The sequence below is a fragment of the Dermacentor albipictus genome, chromosome 1 (genome assembly GCF_038994185.2).
Source record: "Dermacentor albipictus isolate Rhodes 1998 colony chromosome 1, USDA_Dalb.pri_finalv2, whole genome shotgun sequence".
NCBI classification, from domain to species: domain Eukaryota; kingdom Metazoa; phylum Arthropoda; class Arachnida; order Ixodida; family Ixodidae; genus Dermacentor; species Dermacentor albipictus.
In genome coordinates, this window is record NC_091821.1 from 381,398,645 (window position 1) to 381,416,914 (window position 18,270).

Genomic DNA, 18,270 nt, shown 5'->3' on the forward strand with positions numbered 1-18,270 from the left:
GGGAAGCTCGCAGTAAAATTGAGTATGAAGAACGGCTGAGGAATATGGAAGAAAGTAAATGGGCTGGGAGAGTGTTCAGGTATCTGTACAGGAAAAACATTGATTCACAGTGGAGGAAAAGAACTAGGAAGCTTACCAGCAAGTATGCGGCCTGTAGGGTGGACAACACAACAACAAAGGTCAAGCGGAAAGTCAGACAAGCTGAATTAATCTCATGGGTGGCGGCAATGGAAAAGAAACCTGCCATGAGTAACTACTTAAGAGGAAAAAACGAAATCAGGAAAGAAACCATGTATGATAACTCAAAGGGAAGCTCATTACTTTTCGAAGCGAGATCAGGATGCCTTAGAACACGCACCTATAAAGCGAGATATAAGAAGGAAGAAGAAGCATGTGCTTGCTGTGGTAAAGCTAGGGAAACTACGGAGCATGTTTTATTAGAATGTGAAGACGTCTACCCAGCGGTCGATTTAGGCACCACTGGCCTCCTTGAAGCCCTTGGGTTCAGAGGGAGCAGTGGTAAAGCAAACATGTCCGCAATAGACATTAGTAAGAGGCGACTGGAGGATTGGTGGAAGAAAAGTAGGGAAACGACAAAAGACGGAGACGTACAAAAGCACAGTTCGCAATAGGGGATCAGAAAATTTGGGCGTGGTAGTTCATAGTGTTTTTGTGTGTCTTTTTTCATTGTTTAACCTAGGTAGAATATTAGGCAGTATAGTAGCAAGAGCTTGGTGGCGCAACCCACTACCCCGTTCCAAAGGGGATGCTCATAACATCCATCCATCCATAGATCAACGATTACTCCCTTTGCGGGAGTAACCGCTAGTCCCATATTTACCTCCACTTTGAAGGCGCTCGTATCTATATACAGCGGAGACTGTATATATCACTCGCTGTCGCGTGACTCGAATGCGAACTTCCGAAAATACGCAATTTTAACACTGCACTCCCGTTAAGATACACGCTCTTAATTAAAAACTATTTTATGGCAACGACGAATGCTTGTTTGCTGTCGCTGTGCGAACCTGCGCGCTGCCACAAAAGCTGGCTTGTCAAGTAGCTTGCTCGAAAACTTCAGGGAGCTCATGCTGTTGAAACTAGCATGCATCAAAGGATTCCGAGCATTCATTATCAGCTGCAGCACGTGTGAACACCATGGTTCTTGTGGATCCTGGGCAGTGTGCTCCTATAACCATAATTATCTGCCGGCAGAGACACCTTGAAGACCTATTCAATTATTGTTCCTGTGAGCCCTGCAGGTTTCCACGTCATCGTCGAGGCTGGCGTATCTGTCTGTGTCCACAGAAGCCCCGTTTGTTTGTAGGGAGCTAGCAGCCTCAAAGTCCGAGCCCCTCGTTAAGCTGAGTATAGCAAATGGAAGTTCGGCTTCATCGATTAATTAGCGCTTCGTGTTGTGCGGAATTTTTCTTGTTTTCTTTTCACAGGGTCTACGGGAAACGAACCGCATGTTCACGCACTATTCCACCTCTGTGAAAATTCGGCTTAAGAGGAAGCTTGAGCTCGGGCCCTAACTCCGACGCAGCCTGTTCAAATACATGTAAAACGCAAAAACGCTTTTCTGAGATAACCCCTCGACCGATTTTAATGAAATTTGTTGTATTTGAGAGAGAAAGTTAAATTCTAGTGACTTTTGGAAGCGTAATTCCGATTTAGAACCTAAACTTTATGAAAATATTTCTCAAAAATTTGAAAGCTTGAAAAAAAAAAGAGATAGACGCACGAAGTTTATAAATTAATAGCTCTGCATCAAAAACAGATATCGCGGTTCTGTAAACGGCATCCATTAGATCATACAAATTGGACAAATTCGATATATCAATTTATATTTTACGTGAATTTGTTACGTTGTGTACAAGGGTTCTGCAAAAGCTATATTTCCATATTACTCATTTTTTTAGATTCATGAGTAGCATATCAATTTTGTCCGCTTAAGATGTACTATCAGATGCAAGTGCACAGAATTGTGATATCACTGTCTGAGTCAGAGTGTAGTAAACTTGATAGTTTAGAGTTTTCTGAATATTTGCGATATTTGCTAATTTTTAATAACAAATTGACGACCTAAATAAAAAATTGTAAACAAAAAGTCACTACATTTTAAGTTTTGCTTTTAAATGCAACAAACTTCGTCAAATTTGGTGCAGTGGTTGCCGAGAAAAACGAATTCTCCGTTTACATATATTTAGATAGGAGCACCCGAGCCAAATTATACTACGTATCTGTTAATCTCGTATTTACCCTTCAGGTACAACCGTCCCGCAAAGATTCTGATCATATACACCTCGCAATCTTTATTCCGCAATTCTATAAGACAACATCACAGACTCTGCTCGTGCTCCAGATAGCACGTCCTGTGAGTGGTCACTATGCGTCATCGCTCGCAAACGCGAGGGGGGGGGGGTGCCCCGCCCCTTTTTGAGCACTGCCTCGGGAGTTGCCAAAGCTGCTTTCAAAGCCTGCCGCACACAGCGGCATACGTATATATACATTTTTTTTTTTCGTTTGCGTGTTGCGCTGACAACGTCAACGTCCGCAGGCTTGGACGATTGTTCAGAGTCACGATAACGAAAGATGTATCACCGTCCGAACTCAAGGTTACGCGTCGGTCGGCCGGAGCGGACCTTCTCTTGCGACACATTTAACACTGCCCAGTCGCCGCCAGAACTCAAGGTGACTGACCACTCTAGAAACACGCCCCACACGGCGATCAGCCGCGCAAGCACGACTGCTCCAATTTATTCATTTATTTGTTTATTGTCTCCCTTTTTCGAAGAAAGAAATAAGTTTAAGAAAAAAGAAATGGCCTCGCCTCGTTTATCGCGAAAACGAGATTGGGCGAAAGAGACGAGAGCGAGAAAGAAATGAAATATTCATTCGCGGCGACCGACAAAGGGCTAGACGCCTTTTAAAACACTTTGAGTTTCATACACCGTTCAAGACGCCGGCCTTGTGCACGATGCGAGGAGGTACGAGCAGCAACGACGAAAAGGTCCCGAATGTAAGGACAACGAGCATCTCGGTCGAGACATACACGACCTTGTCTGCATCCAAGGCGTTACGTTACGTGTTTCGCTGCTCCCACTTCACATGTGGGCGGCGCGGCGCGGAGGCCCGTCAGCTGCTGCAGCCGACCGGCTTAATTTACGACGTATACAGTCTGCGGCAGCGAACAATGAGCGGGGAAAAAAAAAAAACCGTAAGAATGAGCTACCGCAGCGCGAGTGCGCTTATTTCGTTTTCGTTTAATACGTACAATAACGTTACACACCTCGCCTCTATACGCTCCTCATTAGCGCAGACTTTGCTTTCTCGCCGAATGTAGAACGGCAGAGTAACGCGTGTGACAAACTCAACGAAGGAGAAAACGGGATAGAAAACAAACGATGCAGTTCAGCGACGAGCGCGATTATAGCGAATGTGTTTTCTTGAACACCATAGCGAAATTCAGGTTTACTGTTTCACGAGTGTACTGTACTGTTGTACAGTACACTCGGGCAATGAACCCTTACGCGATAACGAAAAAAAAAAACGAGTTGCACGCGTGAGGGGCGCGCAACAGTTGCGAGGGCTGAGTCAGCCAGCGCGCTTCAAAAGCGGCGATGTATCGGTGCCAACGCAGCTGTTCGTGTCACCACACATGTGCCGACTCTATGTACTGAGCGAGTTGCACTCACATGCAACGAATACAATGGAGCGAGTGGCAAGAGCTCAGATGCTCTGAAACAGGCACGGTCAATTTTAGAAGCTTTTAGAAGCAATTTTAGAAGCGACTCAACGGGAGGCGCTGAAACGTGCTGCCCAATGCGTGGTGTCACAGCAAATGGGGCGCGTACAGTAGTCTACGTAGACTAGTGTAGACGTCTGTAGACGACGATGTAGACGATTCAGCTCTCTTTAAAGAGCTTAATCGATGCACCGCGATGCTAAGAAATCAATATCTGTGAGCTGCCGCATTTTAAGAGGTACGATGCTCGCGAACAGCGGGAACAAGAACGCGCGGCCTACACAGTATTCAGCCTTGACCCCTAATAGCAGCTGCCGTGTTCTTGCTCCGTTCTGCAGCGCGGAGATCGAACGCTCTACATACAGCAGCGTGGACGTTTGTATCCGGTGCGGCACACGTGCATTATCTCGCTTATAAAACGTGAAAATTATTTATTTTAGCAGTTCTCGTTACATTAAAACATATACGGGCACGGCATTCACATCATAACACATGTTACCGGAAGAAATCCCGAATAAATCAACCGTGCACCGTGAGAAATATGGGTACAGTACATGCATTGCTCTACGGCTTGGCATGGCTTCGTTGAAAAAAGCACAACGCGGCTTCTTGCATTGTGCTTCTGGTGGCTCAGCTGCGAAGTGCTCCAGCAGCATAAGGCAGAGCGTTTCCCATTCACGACCAATTCCTTCCGTTAATCGACTTCCAGTGCATACATTTCCCTCGGCACTTTCTAATATTCGTGCCGCTAAATTTAGCTGTCACCAGAGCAGTAAAGCTCACCATTGGTAATTAGTTTTGATATATTAAATTTGTTTCTCTAATTGTAACGTTAGGAAGACATGCATGATGGTAGACTTTAGAGGACAAACGAGGCCAAGCGTATAGGCATACTTAAGATTAGGTTCAAACAAGAAACCATACGGCAACCTTATTAAAGCAACCCCCATCCCCCAACCCGCAAACACAAACTTTAACCGAATAAATGTAGGCACTAATAACATCATTTCTGTGCTGAAACGAAGCGCAGTACCAGCGGCGCGCGCAGACACTAGATTTAACTCTAGTACTATCCGTTCATGAACTCCATGATTCACATCATTTTCCCAACATTTACAGTGTAGTGTGGCCACTGGTCTACACTAAAATGGTCCATTGCCTACAGACAGGCATGTGCCATTCGTCTTCCCAGAATGCCTGGGAATTCCCGATGCGCACCTTTCAGCCAATGAGCGTTTGCCTACGCCGGCGTTGCACGTATACAGTCTCGCGGACTGTCCGCGGAACGGCAAAAATCAAATGCCCAGAGAGAATCACACGTGAGGCTCCGACGGCGAGTTCGTCGGCGAGGCACAGAGAGACGCGCCGACCGCATCCCGTCCAGACGTTGTCCGCACACCACAGAACAACCCGTCAGACAAATCCTATATTGAGAGCCCTCAAGCGCCAGCAGTCGGTTCGACAAACGCGGCTGCAGCACGAACCTATGCTGGCCGGAGGAGATCACCAGAGGTGACCAACCTCAGAACCAGCCAGCCGAAGGAGGGAAGGGGAGGGGGGAGGGGGGGCGAAGCAGAGCTTCTTGCCGAACAGACTGGAATAGTTGGACGAATCGCGTTCCTCTCGGAGTCAGTAAGCGCGTCCCCCGTGCGACCGGTTGTCGCATACCAGTGGCGCCCCCCCTCCCCCCCTCAATGCTCGGCGAAAACGCCGATCGTGTGACTCGACCTGAAGGGGGCGACGGGATTCGCCGAAAGAATGCCCTATAGGGTTTTTACGGCACGCTATACGTCATCCGCTATTTGCGAGCAGACAGGCAAGAAGACGCTCACTTCAAGCGAAGCCGAACGACTCGTTCGAGGCGAGCTCGTAGAGCGTACAGATGAGAAAACACGGCACACCGAAATGTGCACACTCACTACGCACTCCGTGTCAGCTACATCGGGATTCTCGGCTCTACGCGTACAGTAGGCTTCCTTAGCGTTCCATGCACATTAACACGTCGTCGCTGCGCACGGTAATGCATTTCAACACCGTGCTCCCGGCAGCAGAGCGCCAAGCACAGTCGGCATTTCGAGTACGAAAGCAAAATCTGGTATAGTGTTACCCAAGTTTTCAAAAGGTGTTCTTCTAATGCTTTCCTCCGCACGTTAAACCTGCATTTGCCAGGCGATACCACCCTATTTATCATTGCAATACACTCCATTTCCCTTCTGCCTCGATCCAACATTATTTCCGACTCTTTTTTCTTTTCTTTCTTTTTTCGAAGCAAACATCGCATGTCCCGTGTTACGCCGCACGGCCACACGCGGTAACGAGTGACACCGCAAATGGCTGCAGCGTGTACCTCAAGAACTGTCAACGAGACGAGGTCACGTCAGTCAATCGTTTTGCACGCCCTGCCGCCGTAATAGGCACCCGTGCGACTTTTCATCAGTGGACGAAGGGTGTGCCCTGCACTATGTCTCCAGCAAAGACACTCACGCTCCCAAACGTCAGACATCAGAAATATTTGATGACAACGCCACAAGGATCCGCCTCTTGCCTTGCCTTTTAAGTTCCCGCCCTTCACGTTCCCGCTGTTTTTGTTTTTTCTTTTTGAATGCATGCAAAGAATTAGAGCCAAACGAAACTTCAGTGAGCCTATAGTATTGGGTGAATACGCTGAAGAGCCAGACTATAAGTGCCGTCAATATTTACAGAACTACTGAATCGAATACACAATACAGCAATTGCTTCACTTATATATACGGGCAATGGCGAATGCGTACATGTCGATTGCGTAGAAGGGCTTCGACCATGATCATATATATGTAGATATCGTAATAGAATGACGATGAGGATGATATTAAAAACTCTGACGCATACCCTCTGTGTGGGAACGGCCAAGAAGCGGGCAGCGTAGGAAAGTATATTTATCTTTTAATTAAATGTGCGAAACTTTTCTTGCTCTAATTTCTTTATTCCTCTTCTTCTTCGGTGACAACTGGTTTCCCCGGGACCAAAGATGGATTTGCACGTTTTTTTTTTCATTCTTTTTTTTCTTTTTGCCTGTTTCGGATGAGACAAGTGCTGTTTGTTCTATTGAGTCACACTATAGGCGTGCTGTACTACGCTTCCTACCGATGCGCGCACAGCTGCCCGCTACAAGGACAACTTGCCTGCAAAGCGCAGCTGAAAAGCGGTCGGTACGGCACCGCGTGATCAAACAAATCTAGACCCACTGCGCTGGTGGGCCGCAGTCCTCCGGTGAACTGGCACGCGAGTGGCGGTTCTCTTGCTCCCGCAAGTCGCATCAGCTCCCACAGCGAGCCGGCATCCCCGGGAAAGACGAAGAGGGACAGCGAGCGACATCAAACAAGAAATAACAGTTTTCTTTTCTTTAGCGCTCACTCTGTTTTCCGTTCCCTTTGATTACCTCTACCTCCTCCCCTTTCTTGCTCTTCCTGAACTGCGGTACAAGCCTAAAACAGTCTTTTCACCGCTCGATTCATGGCCAATCCGCCAGAGTGGGTTGCGGCAGCACTTCACTAAAGAACAAGACCGAATCCGGTAAAGGGGCGCGATGCGACACCGCAGTAGATACAAACACAGGGAAAAAAAAAAGAAAGCGAAATAAACAAGGGCCACGGGAGCAACAGGACACGTATGCAGCCAGATAACGAAAAGAACAAAAGGCCCGGCACAGCACCACGCACTGGAGTCGGGTGGGACCGCGGCAAGAGAGCGCGGTATGCGAAAAACGGGCACTTTTCGCTCGGGTAATGAAAACGAATGTTTTCTTTTTCTTCCCCCACCTACAAGCATGCAACTATAGTTCAACAATCGGTATATAGGCGTCGGTGGCGCACGCGCATGACTATGCGCGCGGCGACGCTATGTAGACGACGCACTGACAGGATTTCCACGTTTGCTTTTTAACGTTGGGTTTGCGTTCTGAGCGCCTCCTTCACATGTGGTCTCGTCCAGCATTTGACGTCTGGAGGGAGGGCCGTGCGCCCAAGTCAAGCTAGTACCTGCACACGTGGTGCTGCCCCATCCGATTTGTGGGTAATTTATTAATTAGAAATGCTTTCAGGGATCGAGGGGATTACAGAAAGGAGTGGTTAGATACATTCAGAAGGGTGCAGAAAGTAGATGACAAACAAAAAGCATTTTGTATTGCAGTTCTGAAGGCGGCACGAGTGTCGGCAACGACAGCGACGGAGGAGGAGAGGTGGCTCCCTTCACCGCTGGTTTCGGAATCGTACCGTTAACCGGTATCGCTCCGCAACGTTATTTTACAGCTTCTGCAACAAGTTATTTATGACTGGTTTAAACAAATAAATACGCAGTTGCTTCACGACTTTCCTTATACGACGCGCTACGACATACGCCTCAACAGTAACACGTATTAATCGTATCAATGGGGGACGGGTGGGACTACATATCCGCTGCGTCCACACGCGCGACCAATGGCAGCAGGATATCTCGCATGCGTCACACGCCATACGTACAGAACGCAATCGTGCGCATATCGGCACAGACAGGTCAGCCGCAGAAGCGGAAAGGCAGGCCACAGCTAGCACCGCCGACCATTGCCAGATTCTTTATTTCTCTTCAAGACGGCGTACCATAAACATACCGCGACCACTCCGCCATCGTCTACGTTCAGGGTTATATTTGTTAAGAAGGTGAACGCCTGGTACAAAAAAAGTCCACGCAGTTCCTCCGCTGCGGCACAGTGCGCTCGCACAAAAAAGCAGGAAACCTTCTTCGTACGCCGTGCGCACGAAGGTTTTACGCCGCAATGTCGATCACGAACTATTTTGGCACAAAAAAAAAATAATAATGGAATGAGAGACTAGCTCGGGGCTGCCGCAAGCAGCAGTCGCCTAGAACGGAGGCCGCCTCCTCGTGGCTGCCTCCGGCGGGCGACCACAAAGAGGGTCGGCATTAGGGACCTAAACGGCCCGGCACACTCATTCATACACGGACCATCGTCATCACGGCGCACGCACGAACCTTACCTGTCTGCTGCGTGCGTTTGCGTGAATATCGCGGCAAAAAGGGGACTGCTGGGAGTTTATGGAGGAGCTTATGGCGGCCAACAACAAAAAAATATATATCAACGCAGTGCGAAGAAACGACGATAAGGGTGAAAAAAAAGAAAGCAAATTGAGAGGGAAGAGACAGGTAGACGAAGCCACGGGACACTGCATCCTCGGTGGGCATGCGGCGGAAATGAAGCCCACGAGGCAGGCATGAGCCCACATTTTGTTTATCGTTTCTTTTTTTCCCTTTTCTCTCTATTTTATTGGAACAAAAAAAAAAAGAGCAGCCAAGCCGTCGGCGTATATCCGCGTGTCTCAAGGCAATGATGGGCCGAAAAGCCTCAAGGAGAAGCCGGGTGGGGGGTGAAGTGATGATGCGCGTGACCCTCCCGGGCATGCGGGATGGACGGCGAGTCGTGGTCTTCGTATCCTCACAACCTGCGCGCGGATAGAGACGCGCCAGCTCGGACCTCACGACTTTCAGCTCCCGCTCCATCCTTTCTCCCTCGGACCGCGAGGCGGTGTATGCGCTCGCTGGCAGCGTGCGCCTTAATGGGCCAAGGCGATGACTGGGGATACTATGGAAAACAAAACTAGAAAGAGCGGCGATATAAAAGAGGGGGGGAAAAAGAACAAGAAAACTGGAAAGGGTGCTGCGAGAAGGTGCGGAGGAAGCCAAGACGAGGCAGCAGACCCGCAGATATTACATACCCATGGCAATGCATACACACACACGCGGGATGCGAGATCTCAGAGGCGACCCGCCCCCTCTCGGCTCCCGGAGTGTGTCAGGGGTCGCGTACTAAGTATTCGCGCCAATTACACGCGTCGTCGCTTCGAGATGCGCGGCGAAGCCTTGATTGCGCTTGCCCCGCGAAGCCTCGGGAATCCTCGAGCCGGGAATAGGTGCAGCGCGCACGAGCGCGTATACTACAGTCGTGAGTCGTTATAACGAAGCCAGATACGACAAAAAAAAAAATGATATATCCGATATTCGTTATAACCATGAATTCGTTATATGCAGATATTGGCGAGAAACGTGCTAGACTTAATCCGTTATATCCGTCTTCGATCGTTATATCGAGGTGCTTCGATTGTATATGGTATTCGTGAACGGGCAGTTTTTGCTCTTCTGCACATGAAAAAGCAGCAGTATTCAAGCTAGTAGTCAAGTAGCGCGAGACCGACACGCACAAGGAAGACAGGATGGGAGGGTACTCGCAACTAACTTTATATTTGCAGAATGGGCAGAAACCCGCGCAGAAGTGTAGTCGAACGTGGAGAACAAGTTTTGCATCAACTATATCTTACACTGACATTTACGTGGCATCAACCGAAGTACAAACAAGAGGCGAGAATTGTTGAAAAAGACCGACGCACTGATCCCCGTCGCGAGCTGCAACTTTGCAACTGCACTGCTAGAAGCGCGGATTGCAAAGCAATCTTCTGGAGCATTGGGGGCAGAATGCCAATGTTGTTTGATCCAAGAAGGCCTGCTGATTTATACTATACTCTAATACACATTCGTATATTTAATTTGGTCTGTAATATTTGGTTAGTTGGTTCGGAATGATGACTAAAATCTCCAACGCGACTAGAAGAAGATTCCCTGCGTGATCGTCGGCGTTGTCGGCTCCTTGTTATCTTTCAGGCAGCGGAGACAGCGTAGTTGTCGGATGCAGCGTTTCCTTAAAAAGAGCTGTGCAGTATCATCATCATCATCATCACGGGCCTATGTGTCCACTGCAGCACATAGACTGGCCTCTCCCAGCGATATGGATCTTCCAGAGCACAGTGAAACCAACACCGAGAAGAGAGTGGACAAAGCACAACAGCGTACAAAACACACCACAAGGAAGAGAGCGTACTACACAAAGTGCGTCGCCCGTTCGTGTTGTTCAGTGCGCTGCCTCCCACACATCCCTTTCTTTTTTTCAAGGTGATCGGTTAGCAAACAGCACAAAGCTACATAGCGTCGCTTATGATGACACACGAACCCAAGCAGACGGAAAGTCTAAGCAGCCAAAGAAACGCAAATGCAGAGCTTTAGAAGAATAATCTCGCCAGACGAAATACGAGGATTCGAGAAAGATAGCGGCCCAAATTTCAACTACAGCTGCCTAGAGTACAGATGTTATTCGCGGACACGGGTTGGACAATAAAAGTACAGATAGTTAGCTCCGCTCTCCAGCTCCGCGAGCACGATCTCGGTTGCACTAACACGCGCTGCCCGCGTGACAGGACAATGCTCCCGCGGTTCCTAACACACGAGCTTCGTCCAGCTGTTGCGTCTACCACAATTTATCAGAGAGAGAGAGAGAGAGAGAGAGAGAGAGAGAGAGAGATGCTCATAAGCACCGCGAAGCATGCGGTCGTTCTTTTCGAAATCTGTTTGCTTGTAAAACCAGGTGTATGTCATTTTTTTTTTTTTTTAGCTGCAACAAGTTTTTAAATTTTGCCTGTGGCACATAGCGCAATTCTAACCATTGAGTATGAGTTATTCATTGAGGTGGACATTGCTTTTACGAGAAATCATAAATGCTTAATTGAATAAGTAGCCTAATTCCACTAATTGCTATTTTATATGTAATTACTTTACGGCACACAATGCTATTTACGAATTGTAACAGGTGATTTCGAAAGGCGTATCCACTTGAAACGAATTCTCAGGACTACAACGGTGAAACTTCAGAGAAGCACGTCAAGGAACACGAAGTAATAATTTGCTATTTTTAGTATAAAAAAAGTGAAATATACAAAATATGCGCGTGGGTTTTAGTTCCCAACATCTTTAAGTCGGATCACGCAATAAAGTTATGACTTGTTGGCGTCCATACTAACCACAGTATAATGCCCATGCTATGCGAAAAAGCAGTAGCATCCCAAATGTGAAAACGGGCAAGTTCATACTGTACAGGGAGCATGTGTTTTTACTTATAGCAGCAGGTACCTGGCTTCTTTTTCACTGCGTTATTTAGGCTCGTGAAGCGATGGTAGATAGGTCAGGCAGCATGTAGAAGCCTCCTCATACTTGAACAATGCATTCCATCAACTTTGCAGCAGGCAATGTGGTCTAGTGCGCGTTCAGCTGGCACTAGAGCTTCCACGTGCTTTGTTCAGTTCACGTACACAGTGCTGTACAGTAATGTGCTGTGCTGCACAATATTGTACAATAACTAATAAGAGCACTTGCACAGGCGGTGTACAAAATTTATGAGATCAGACAGCTAGCCAAGTTTCGGTCGAAGGTCGGTCTGAAATCGACTGCGCGCTCTTGTTCGAGCGAACACCCCACACGACGGGAATGATTGCTCGTAACAATTTGGACATACGCTGTCCGAGCGCTGACGGATAAAGGTAACCGACGGTGAAGAAAATGAAGTAGGGCTTGATATTAGTCCAACAGAATAACACACATGAGAATCGACGCACCGCTGTTTCAGGCATCGTTAAGACAGCCTATACGTCGGATCGGAAAATATACAACCCGATAGAAGCTGCTGTGTCTTCACTGATGCTGTCATTTAAAAGTTATGTTGCCGAGTCCACCAAAGCGCAAGTTTTGCGGTTTTTTTTTTTATTGAGGAAGTGCTAGGAGCACTGGAGGCTATAGTTTCGACGATACCTCTAGTCGAAGTTTTCTTTTTTTTTTCCGGACTTCCCAATCTGCCAAAGATTGCAAAATCCGACAAATAGCTAAATTTGAGTCACTTCAGGCGGCGCAATGATGTTGCCAGTAGAATTCCAACGGAGACGTTTAACAACGCGTAGAAAAAAAAGAAAAACGGTCAATCAATTTCATATATTTTTGTAGGCGCAGTAACGAAAAAGTTCACTGTTGTCGCAGTAAACTAACGAATGCCAACGCTTATTTCTTCGTCATCTATGTATACGCAAAGGAGACAGTCGCTCCTCAGAACTTCAGGCCGCAGAACAGAAGCCAACGCGTCCAATGCACAGACTACATGGGTGCAATTCAATGAGCGCTCTCGCAACGACTGATGTTGCGCGAATGAAAGACAGCAGGAATGCGCCAACCACTACCGGCGAGCCCAGCCAGCCCGCCAGAGAGAATGGCTCCATTGTTCCAGCAGCTCCGTCGGCGCGCGGAGCAGACGGCGTTATCGCTTCCGACGGAAGAAATTTGCAGCCCCGTTCAGGGGCTCCGAAACTGGCACAGCTCTTTGCGACGTAGTCGAGTTCGAACGATTGAGCGTGCTACCCGCGTTCCGCTTTAAAAAGCCGTCAGACGGCGCACACATCGGAAGCGGCACACACATACGTGCAAACTGGGCTATACGCATTCCCCGTCGTACGTCCCCCCTCGCTATCTATGTGTGTATAAACGGCCACACGTTCTTTTGAGCAAGCGAGAAAGCGCCGCAACGAACTGAATTGTCGTCAAAGCGGGAAGTTGCTTCTATAATAGGCATCAATAGGACCTCGCCGGTCACGGGTAACCTGCGCTGTTGGCTCGACCATACAAGCGCTTTCCCCTTCCGCCTTGAAGACAGTACAGCGCCAGGGCCAGACGCCAGCAACAACCTCGTCCGGAGAATCGAACGACGCTGGAACGGAGGAAAACTTGTTTTCTTTGTCTTTAATGGAGTTTGCTTTCGCGAGTAACTCTTGCAATGAAGTACTGCAAGGAGTACTGTAACGGCATACCGCCCAGTTCGTAAATATTGCTTGAGAGGCAAGGCAAGTAAGGCTCTCCTAAAGGTGAAAGGAAGTTGTGCGCCACTAAATCACGTATGCATATATAAGTAGGACAGCCAGCGTATCGCGGCACGCGGTAGTGAGGCGGTACCTGTAATCTGAGATTTTCTTTGCTGACATTTTCTTTCTTCAATTAGAGATTTAAAATTATTTTCCCCCTTTCTTGCTTTCTTTAGTATGCACCGTTCGGTCCGATAAAGCGAATACGACAGAATGAGGCGAAACATATATATTACTGCAAGGAGTCGGGAAGCGCAGTAAAGACGATGTATTACGGAAGGACTACGCAAACCCAACGCTGCCCGACACGTAGTTCAACCGAAATTGTCTAACCAATACTTTTATTTCAGCTTTCCTCTATCAGATGCCATCCTTAAGAAAAATGCGCGAAATAAGTGCATTCAAGATTTCCATCCGAACACCCACTGAGCGTGCCCCCGCCTGATTTTTATTCCTTGGAGGCATCTATCAGACTCCAATTTGACTCCTATAAGGGTATCACTGAGAAGCATACCGTGCCTAACACCCCTGCCACATTGGCGCTGTCACAATCCTTACACCCCCGTCACACGGGCAGTTTCGGTCTGGATCAATGACACGCTGCTCCGCAATTATCGAGCGCGATCGAAGGACGTCGCATGCTGCATACGGTCAAATGCAATGTTAACAGACATGTTTATCCTGGCCTATCTCCTGTGTGCTGTCGGGTGGTACTGGATGCGTAGAAAAATGAAAGGTATACAGTTTACAGGCATGCATCTGATGCTGTAAACCGAGTGTTAGACCGCAATTAACTTATATGACGTGTTTCCCATATTCAGCTGTAGGCGGTGGGCGGGCCACCGTTTAATACGAACTGCGGAAGCGACTGCAAGCGCGGATCTCCAAGTTCGTGCACTATATACTAAACAAAAATCCATCACCATTTAAAAGGTTAGTATCATCTTGTATTCATTCTCTTAAGGTTATTATTTTTTTCCCCGTGACAGCTCCTCGAGGTCGAACGCGCCTCCACTTTCCGCCTGACGCTCAAAAATGTCGATAGCAATCGATGGGGCGTGATCGAGCCTTGTGGGGTGGAAGTCAAACGCGCTTTATATGAACGTGCAGCAACGCTTGATCGACATCCGAGTTCGATCTGAATTAGTTACAAGCACGCTCGCAAGAGTTCGTGTGATAGCGGTTTTATAGTTACATGGAAGGCGTGTGTTTCAGATTGCCTTCGGGCTTCGGATGTTTCGATCAGAGCTGCGAGCTTGGTAACCCTTAGAACGAAACTATACGAAATGAAGCGACAAGAAATACACGAATATAGCTGTGAGCGCGTAAAACGATCAGGCAGACCGTCGTCCAAGGTCAGACACAGTATTTGGCGCAATGGACGTCGCTGACTGCGGTAAGTACGCGTTTTTTCACGGACAGAGAGAGGAACAGGCACGAGACGTCGTGAGGCCCACCAAGACCTCATGGCATTCGGAAACAAATTGCCGAATTGCGTCCGCCATTACGAATTCGCCAATAAAACAGCCTAGTTTGTTCGCAGTGCCAGTTAAAGAAAAGAAGAAACGCGCACAGTTTTTCCTGTCCATAGTCCGCCTTCGACAACACGGTGATCCATCACTGCGCTGCATCTGAACACCCGCGCACATAACGAGCGACAACTGCCCATTGAATCTTGTTATTATTTCTTTTAGCGCAAGCGTGCAGCCACGCCTTCGCGAATGATCACAGTATCGGATACGGAGGCACGGAAAAACGACGTCATTCCTCCCACTAACGCACGTGTACGCTTTCGACAGCGTGCATTCCTCGCCGCAAATGGCTTCGCAACGATATTCCATGGCGGCAACCGGTATACGTGCATGCGTTACGGAGCCAGGTAACATCCCGCATGGGCCAAATGAGGAAGCAATCGCATCTCGATCCAGGCGCCGTTCGCCGACTGCTGGAACGAGGAGGAAGGCCCTGCGCACGGCAAGGAGCCCAGAGACAGAAAATAAAGCGGGCGAGCCCGACGATTCCAAAACGCCGCCGGCGAAAGACGTGGCCGCGAAGTTACATGGCCTCGCATACTTGTGAGCGCGCTCGACCTTCCGTCCTCCACGCTACCGTTCTTTACAGCAGTTCGCACGGTAATGTTTCGTATGCGCACCTCCGTTAATAAAAAACGACACGCGACCTTCGAAAACTGCCTGCGCGATGTCCGATTTTTAATTAGGGGATTTATCGTATAAACTAAGAATTAAATACCGACACCTGAACGGAATGCACGTGAGTGTCTCCGTTCACTCAGGTTGCTTTGCGGTATTTACGCTCTACGGCACGCTCGACAATGCTACAGGGAAGTGGCCCATGAGCAAATAAAAACCTCAACTGTCAGGTACGTACGTCTACGTACTCATTCGAACGCAGAAATGAAAAAGGCTGCAAATAAGCTTAACGACTGATGTGGTGTTGGTAGTTTCAGTGAATAAGCACGTAAAAAAAGAAAGAAAAAGAAAACACCGCGCAGAACCGGTGACCAGACATTCGGGATGACCTTCTCTCGAGCAAAGCTTGCTACGGAAAGCGGAGTTGAAAATCGCTGCTAATGACGACACATCATACTGAGAACGCAGCCAACGACGTTTAAATGCACGACCTGCAAACAGTATCGTAGCAGTTGGTGACTGTTCCAGCGCCAGTTTAAGCTACCGGCACTTTGCAGAGCGGACGCGCGTTTTCCGCGTCCTAGAAAATTAGCGGAACACCGAAGTCGTCGGCCACGCAACAACGGCGCTTTTCGCACGAACAGTGCGGCGAACACCTGTGGATTGGCGTGTAGAAGTTGATCCCGCCGTTTAAGCCGATACGAGGCACACCAACGACGCACTGGAGGTTGGAGATCTCGCCGACCTAACTGTCAATTAAGCCTAGAGCCGGCAAACATTCCTGTTCGGGCCATTGTCTATCACTTACCGATGGTGCAGCGCTATCCGGAGTTCCAATAAGCGGCCGCAATGTAATCCCATGAAATATGCACTTCGTTCGCCGGACGCTAGAGCAACGCTTGTCGAACACATGAACTCATGTCGAGGCTCCCAGAGTCCCGGCCACTGACACACCCATCAAACACAAACTGGACCTCACAACACCTGCCGTGCAAATCCAGCAGGCCAACAGGTAAGCGAGGGGAAAAACTCGCGAGCGTGTTTCTGCTCCCCCTCAAGGTATGTAACGTCAGCAAGCCGGGTAATGACAGCCAGTGACCCGCACAGGTATTTCGCCGGCGCAAAAAGTTACCCAGTACCGCACTAAGAATTTTTTGTGGCCTTTTAATTGTGTTCCAAGACGAGCTACAAACATTATTGTTCTAAAAGTTTTGCGCTTTACAAACCGCGCTTGCGCCTCGTGTGCTGCAAGGTGCTGCCATCTACGCGACGGACATGAAACTAGAGAGCAGACTGTCGTATCCGGTATCCGGTGAGGCGCATGTTTTCGCGCCTTTGAAAGTTAACTTGCCCGTTCCACTGTCTAGTGCACTTTCGAAACTACGGAGTGTAGACGTGTAAGTGAATTATGCGGCTGCCACTTCATTCCTGTGGAATTTAGCATGCTCGACGCCAAAATCAACTGAGCAGCTCACGGACTCGTGAACTCCTACGGCGTCGCGCGACGGCGAGGTACGCTGGGCGATTGTTTCTGTCACAGTTTCGTGTTATCTGTAGCTCGCAATGAGCAAGTCTAAAGAAGCGTCGGTAGAAAAAGCTATCCTCGACTACGTCAAAGCTCAGAACCGGCCCTACAGCTCCAACGACATCTTTAACAACCTCCATAAGGAGCACGGTAAGACTGCCGTAGTGCGAGCGCTGGAGCAACTCGCGCAGGACGACAAGATCAAAGAGAAGACTTACGGAAAGCAGAAGATATACTTCGCCAACCAGGATGAATTCCCCAACGTTGCAGAGGCAGAGCTGTCCGCTATGGACCAAGAGATCAGCGACCTCAACGCTAAGCACCAAGAGTTGACGCGACAGCTGCAGACCCGGGAGTCGCAGCTTAGCGCATTGAGTCAGAGCTTGACGACGGAACAGCTCAACGAAAAGATCGCGTCCACCACTGCGGAACTTGAAAGGCTGAAAGCGAGACTAGATAAGCTTACCTCCAATACGAACTTCGTCGAGCCGGAAGTGAAGGACCGCATTCTCAAAGACAACGAGACATTCGTGAAGGAATGGCGCAAGAGAAAGCGCTTGGCAAACGACATGATTGATGCCATTCTTGAAGGCTATCCTAAAGGGAAGAAAGCCCTCATCGAAGAAACTGGCGTCGAGACAGACGAAGACGTCAATGTGTCTGTGCCAAAGTAGACAAGGGCAACACGTATGGTGTTTAAGTGCTATGTTTAGAAGTTGTTTCCTTCAATATTTATTTCATGTTGGCGTACGACAAAGTAGTGAATTAAAGACGAAAACAGTGGTCACAATTGTCTTTATTGCTACACATGTTCTCTGCAGCTTTTAAACAATGCTGGCACAATTTATAGTCTAACATAAATCACACTTAACAAGTGAATGTTTTAGGTTACATTGCTGACACACTGTACAAATCCAGAAAGAACTCGAACAGTTATAGTACCGAAGAATATTCTATATATGCAGAATGGAAAGACAAAAGTTTGTTTTCAGTAAGTACTTGTGCAATGGCAGTTTTACTTGGAATGTCACTCTTGCACTATGTGCATGGAGCAGCCAGTTCAAACATTTTAACCAAAGAAAAACCCACAAAGTT

General features: G+C 48.3%; 2 protein-coding genes across 3 annotated transcripts in view; one reads left to right on the plus strand and one right to left on the minus strand.

Annotated features, from left to right (window-relative positions):
- Positions 1–16,725, minus strand: part of ck (myosin-VIIa ck) — a 173,514-nt gene extending 156,789 nt beyond the window's left edge. The window contains exon 1 of one of the 2 annotated variants that reach the window (XM_065429765.1): positions 16,459–16,725. The gene's annotated coding sequence lies outside the window, so the exon portion shown is untranslated. The remainder of the gene's footprint in view (positions 1–16,458) is intronic. The other variant, XM_065429764.1, reaches the window with a different exon arrangement.
- A 194-nt stretch (positions 16,726–16,919) lies between these two features.
- On the plus strand, positions 16,920–17,965 carry LOC135900304 (homologous-pairing protein 2 homolog). Its single transcript, XM_065429770.1, has one exon. It carries the CDS (start codon positions 17,214–17,216, stop codon positions 17,847–17,849), a length of 636 nt encoding a protein of 211 aa, XP_065285842.1. The 5' UTR covers positions 16,920–17,213; the 3' UTR covers positions 17,850–17,965.
- Positions 17,966–18,270: the final 305 nt, after the last annotated feature.